At 42.9% G+C, this 5,697-nt stretch overlaps 1 protein-coding gene across 2 annotated transcripts in view; it reads left to right on the forward strand.

Annotated features, from left to right (window-relative positions):
- Positions 1-91: 91 nt before the first annotated feature.
- Positions 92-5,697, forward strand: part of PIGP (phosphatidylinositol glycan anchor biosynthesis class P) — a 10,588-nt gene continuing 4,982 nt past the window's right edge. Inside the window, exons 1-3 of one of the 2 annotated variants that reach the window (XM_012811951.2) lie at positions 92-254; positions 599-703; positions 3,391-3,463. In XM_012811951.2, coding sequence (XP_012667405.1) covers positions 622-703; positions 3,391-3,463 — 155 coding nt within the window. In that variant the 5' untranslated portion in view covers positions 92-254; positions 599-621. Of the gene's footprint in view, positions 255-598; positions 704-3,390; positions 3,464-5,697 lie in introns of those variants that run through there. The other variant, XM_003800662.3, reaches the window with a different exon arrangement.

Below are 5,697 nucleotides of genomic sequence, written 5' to 3' on the forward strand. Positions count from 1 at the left end.
CGGTCGGCTGCACGGGCTGCAGACACGTCACGTGGGCTGGCAGTGCACATGCGCATTGGCGCCGCGCCGCCCCCCGCCTCCGCCGGCCTACGCGTTCGTCAGTTTTCTCCCGGCGAGGGTCGCCGTGCGCCTGCGCCCAGGCGGGGGGCCGCGGTAGCGATTCAGCCTTTCCCTCCATCTTTCTTCTTCCCCCACCCCGCCCCTACCCTACGCGGCTCCCTGGTCTGCGCTTGCGCAGAGAACTCAGCGCTGAGGTGACCGAGGTGTCAGGAGGGGCTCGGGTGGGAATACGCAGGACCCAAGGTTCGTGGGCCTCCTCACCCCACCTCGAATGAGAAGCAGAAGCCCCCCGCGAAAGCGCCCGGCCCAGCAAGCCCACGTACTCGTGGGCGCCACGCGAGACTCGCTCCCTGCCTTTCCCTTCCTGCAAGAAGGCCAAGCTGCCGGGCCACGGGGGGCGCGCGGCGCGTGCCGAGGGAGCGCGCGGGGTGGCCGCGCCGCGCCGCAGTGGCGGTGCCCGTGGCGGAGCGATGAGGTTATAATGGACCAATGGTGAGGGGAGCGCATCGCTGACGGACGGTTGTGATCTTTCCCACAGAGTGTCTAAGGCCACAAGGGAAAATGGTGGAAAATTCACCGTCGCCATTGCCAGAAAGAGCGATTTATGGCTTTGTTCTTTTCTTAAGCTCCCAGTTTGGCTTCAGTAAGTACTTTCCTAATGGATGGCCATGGGCTGTTTCTGGTGTTCAGTGACAAATAACAATACAGTTGTTCTTAGAACTTGTCCACGCAGATCTGTTGGTTCTTTATAGCTCTGTCTTGTTTTAACAAAACCTGTAGGGAACTCAGGTTGTGTTCACAGTTCTGTGAGCCCGCGTTAGCCTAGGAGATTTAATCTCCAATATTTATACAGTACCAGACACGATGGCAAGACGACAAAACCAGTCCTGGCCCTTAAGTAGGTCGTGGTCTTGTGGATGAAACAGAGGAGTGATACGCAGTGAACACTCAGGGTGATGCTTGTCGGGGAGACTGAGAATGGAAAGTCAGAGTTAGTTTTCCCCAGGAGACCCTGCCCCTGCCACTGATTCTTACGCTGATAAAAATAAGAGGTAAGAGGTGGAGGGAAGACGTGGAGAGGACTTGAGAAGGCATAAGAGGGTCTGGAAGCAAGGAGTGGTGCTTCCATACATTGGGTAGGAGATGGGGAGTGAAGAGAGACTAGAGAAGTCAGATTAAATACGTGCCCTCTGCATCCTGAATCGCCCATTTTACAGATAAGGAGACTGACACTGAGACACCAATATATCTAGAGTCACACAGCAGCCAAGTCTCTCCCCAAAAGGATTGAGAATTATGAGGCAAACAAGAGGAAGAAAATCAGGTGCCCCCAATCCAACTTTCTGGAACTTTGTGGAAACCACAAAGGTGGAGTGGTAGTCCTTCTGACACCTAACTGAAAAATATAAACCTGTATCATTTCAGTACTGATTGCAGATGGACCTAATGGCCAGGTTGTTGCCTAGCAGATCTGTGAGTGAAGAAGCTATGGCAGAGTTTAAATTCTGACCCCTCCATGGATTAGCTTTGTGACCTGGGACCATTTACTTCTTTGAGCCCCAGGCTTCTCATTTGTAAAAGAGTATTGATAAAGATAGCTATTAAATATTTATTATGCATAAAACAATCCTGTCAGCTAGGTAGTGGTTACTAATGGCCTCATTTTAAAGACAAGAATACAGGAGTGTAAGAAATGAGCCCAAGGTCACAAAGCTACTAAATGATAGAACCAGAATTTGAACCCAAACATACCAGCTGACCTCACTCTGCTGCCTTTTGACTGCTGTGAGGATTAACTGGGGTAATTTGTATAAAGCACTTAATGCATAAGGAACAAAAGTACTTAATAAACGTTAGTTACTGTTACCTTTGTTCAAAAAGTGTTTCAGGGTTTAGAAACTATACAAATAAAAGCAATGACTAAGACTTACTTAAATCCCATAATACAACCAAAAATTAGTCCAATAGTTATTAAGTGCTTAGTGTATGCCAGTCACTGTTATACATCTGGGAGGAGCAAAATAGACAAAAGTTATTGTAATGGAGGAGACAGTCAATGTACAAATTGAATAAGTATAACATACACATTGTCAGGTAGCTTGTATAAAGGAGACAAATTAAGCACGAAAGGAGGAGCATAAGGAGTGGAAGGAGATTTGTTTGTTTGTTTGTTTTTGAGAGTCTCACTATGTCACCCTCGGTAGGGTGCAGTGGTAATCACAGCTCACAGCAACCTCAAACTCTTGGGCTTAAGCGATTCTCTTGCCTCAGCCTCCCACATATCTAGGACTACAGGCACCTGCCACAACGCCCAGGTATTTTGTTGTTGCAGTTGTCGTTGTTTAGCTAACCCTGGCTGGGTTCGAACCAGGCCAGCCTAGGTGTATGTGGCCAGCACCCTACCCACTGAGATACAGGTATTGCACAGAGGTCCTTCTAAGGTGCTTTCTGTGTCATCTTTTATTACTCATGCATTAGCACTTATCACGATATAGTAGAAATACCAATTTACTCCTTTCTATTTGCCACTCGGTTTTAAGCTCAGGGAGGGCAGAAGCCATGTCTTTCAGATTTCATTGAATCTACACTCCTAACATACAGAATTCTATAACATATTTTTAGGCCTGGTGCGGGAGGTCACACCTATAATCCTAGCACTCTGGGAGACTGAGGTAGGTGGATTGCCTGAGCTCATGAGTCTGAGACCAGCCAAGGCAGAGAGAGACCTTGTCTCTAAAAATAGCCCGGCGTAGTGGGTGCCTGTAGTCCCAGCTACTTGGAAGGCTGAGGCAAGAGAATCACTTAAGCCCAAGAGTTTGAGGTTGCTATGAGCTGTGACACCACAGCACTCTACCAAAGGTGACATAGTAAGACTCTGTCTCAAAAAAATAAAATAAAATAGTATGATGGGAGATAAGACAGAAACTCAACATATAGCTGATTAGAACTAGGGTAGGTAAATTCCCCCTTTTGAGTAATTAAATGCAAGCTCTGTAGTGATGAAGTCTTGAACACTTACTACGTATAAAGTGAACTGCTAGGTGATATAAGGATTATAATAGTTGCTAAGGGATGATTTGTGCCCTTGAATTGTTTAAAATGCAGTGTGAATGTTAAGACTTATTCAAAAATCGCTAATGCAATTATGATAAATGTTATAAGAATGGTACAAATAAGAAGCTAGAAGAACTGAAAGGAGGGGGAAATCATTTCTGAGTGAATCAGGGACACTTCAAAGAAGCTTTTTTTTGTTTAAACGAACCTTAATAGATCAGATTTGTTCCTTACTGAATTGTGTGTCTCTCTCTTTTTTTTTCCCCTCTTCTATAGTACTTTATCTTGTGTGGGCTTTTATTCCTGAATCTTGGCTGAATTCCTTAGGCTTAACCTATTGGCCTCAGAAGTAAGTTTAATTTATTTCATAAATCGGGTATAATTAATGCTGTTTTGAAGGATCATATTCTTAAAATGTTTATTCTTTTAAAATTCATGAATAGCCATATAGAAATAGAAAGTCGTTTAAAGGTTATTATTGATATACTTCTAATTACAAATGATAGGAATTAGGGTGGTGCCTGTGGCTCAAAGGAATAGGGCACTGGCCCCCTATACCAGAAGTGGTGGGTTCAAACCCAGCCCTGGCCAAAAACTGCAAAAAAAAAAATTATCGGAATTGGTGTGCTCCTACTTAATGGAGACAATGTAGAGGTGTATGGCACACCTTTTGGGTGCAAGACATAACTACAAGAGGGACTCTACCTAACAAATGCAAAAATTGTAACCACCTGAAATTTTTTTAAATAGTAGGATTAACACATGTTTATTTCCATTTTCTCCCAAAATTTTGCTTAAATGACCCTATTAAAAAAACATTTTAAAGTATAAACCCACAGAAGCAAAGAATAGGATAGTAGATAAGAAGTCTCCACAGAATTTTGAGAGAATGGTTTGAGATAGCTAACTGGCTTAGTTTCTGTTTTTTTCACATTGCTAAAGTAGGGAAGCCAGCAAGAATAATTGTGCCTGAAACTCCAGAATGGCTCAATTATTGGAAGTACCAGGTACTTCTTTACCATGATAATTCTGTCCCTTTAAAACATATTAAAGGGCAGTGGAGGCTGGACTCAGTGGCTCACACCTGTAATTCTAACTCTAGGAGGCTGAGGCAGGTGGATTGCCTGAGCTCAGGAATTCAAGACCAGCTTGAGCAAAAGCAAGATCTTGTCGCTATTAAAAGTAGAAAAAAAACTAGCTAGGTATTGTGGCAGGTGCCTATAGTCCCAGCTACTTGGGAGGCTGAGGCAAGGGGATCACCTAAACCCAAGAGTTTAAGGTTAATGTGAGCTATGATGATGCCACAGCACTGTACCCAGGATGACAGAGTAAGACTCTGTCTCAAAAATAAATAAATAAAAGGCATTAGACCTTCAAATCTCCCTCAAAGCTGGGAGATTGACCCTGCCTTCCTCTGCAGAAAACAGAGGAGTTTTACTCTCTTGCAAGGTTGAATGAGAGTCTCTGGAAAAATACTTTCAGTAGCTTATGGGCTACTAGGGTTAACTGAGTGTGGAAATAAGAGAAGTGAGGCACCTTACTGAAAATAGGAATATGTGAAAATCTGTGTGCTGAATGATAAGGTCTTCCACTCAGCCAGCATCTTTCTCAATGGGCTCCCAGGATCCTACCACCCTAGAAAAAGTAGAAGTTCGTTAGAAAGCTGGCCAGCCTAAGAGAAAGTTGTAATTTCTAACATTTGGAAGATCTCAGTGAAGTTTCCCAGTCTCATAATGAGGATCACCAGTTGGCCATCTCTGCCTGCATACACACAGTACTTTTTATTTTAATTACAGAATATTACAGGGGTACACACATTTTGGTTACATAATTTGCTTTTGTACATTTTAAGTCAAAGTTATTAAGTGTGCTCTTCACCCAGAATGTGTGCATCGTACCAGTTAGATGTGAATTAACCCAACCTGTCCCACCTCCAACCTACTTGATTCCTGTTGAGTTTTACTTACGAATGTATTGATCAACTAGTTCCAATTTAGTTTTGATAACATGATACGCAGTACTTTAGCTTGTTAGCACTTCATTTTTAAATATGAATAAACGGTCATAAGTTACCAGACATTGAACAAAAGCCTCTAACTTGAAATAACAAAAGTGAAAGGAAAAAGGGAACTTGAAGGAAATGGAGATAATGCAGGGAATAGAAAAAAAATTTTAAATAACATAAAATTCTCATAAGAAAAGGTTATAACCCTGAAACAAGAACAGAATACTATATATATATAGTATATAACAGTATATATATAACAGAAAATGCTCAGAGAATTACTGTATTTAAATTATAAACATGATAACCAAAATTAAAATGTTAATTGAAAGGTTAGAAAATGAACCAAAGGTCATCTCTAGAAAGTAGAACAAAAGAGATGTAGAAAAAGAGGAAAGTTTAACAGGGCTAAGGAAAAAGGTGGGGAAGACGTTATTAAAGAAACAATGCACTCAGTAAAACATGCTAAGGTATGACGGGTGCCTGAGTCCAGCTGCTTGGGAAGCTGAGGCAAGACAGTTGCTTAAGCCAAGAGTTTGGGGTTGCTGTGATGCCACGGCACTCTACCAAGGGCAACA

The sequence above is a fragment of the Otolemur garnettii genome, unplaced genomic scaffold, assembly GCF_000181295.1.
Source record: "Otolemur garnettii isolate 467f Iridium unplaced genomic scaffold, OtoGar3 scaffold00180, whole genome shotgun sequence".
Lineage (NCBI taxonomy): Eukaryota > Metazoa > Chordata > Mammalia > Primates > Galagidae > Otolemur > Otolemur garnettii.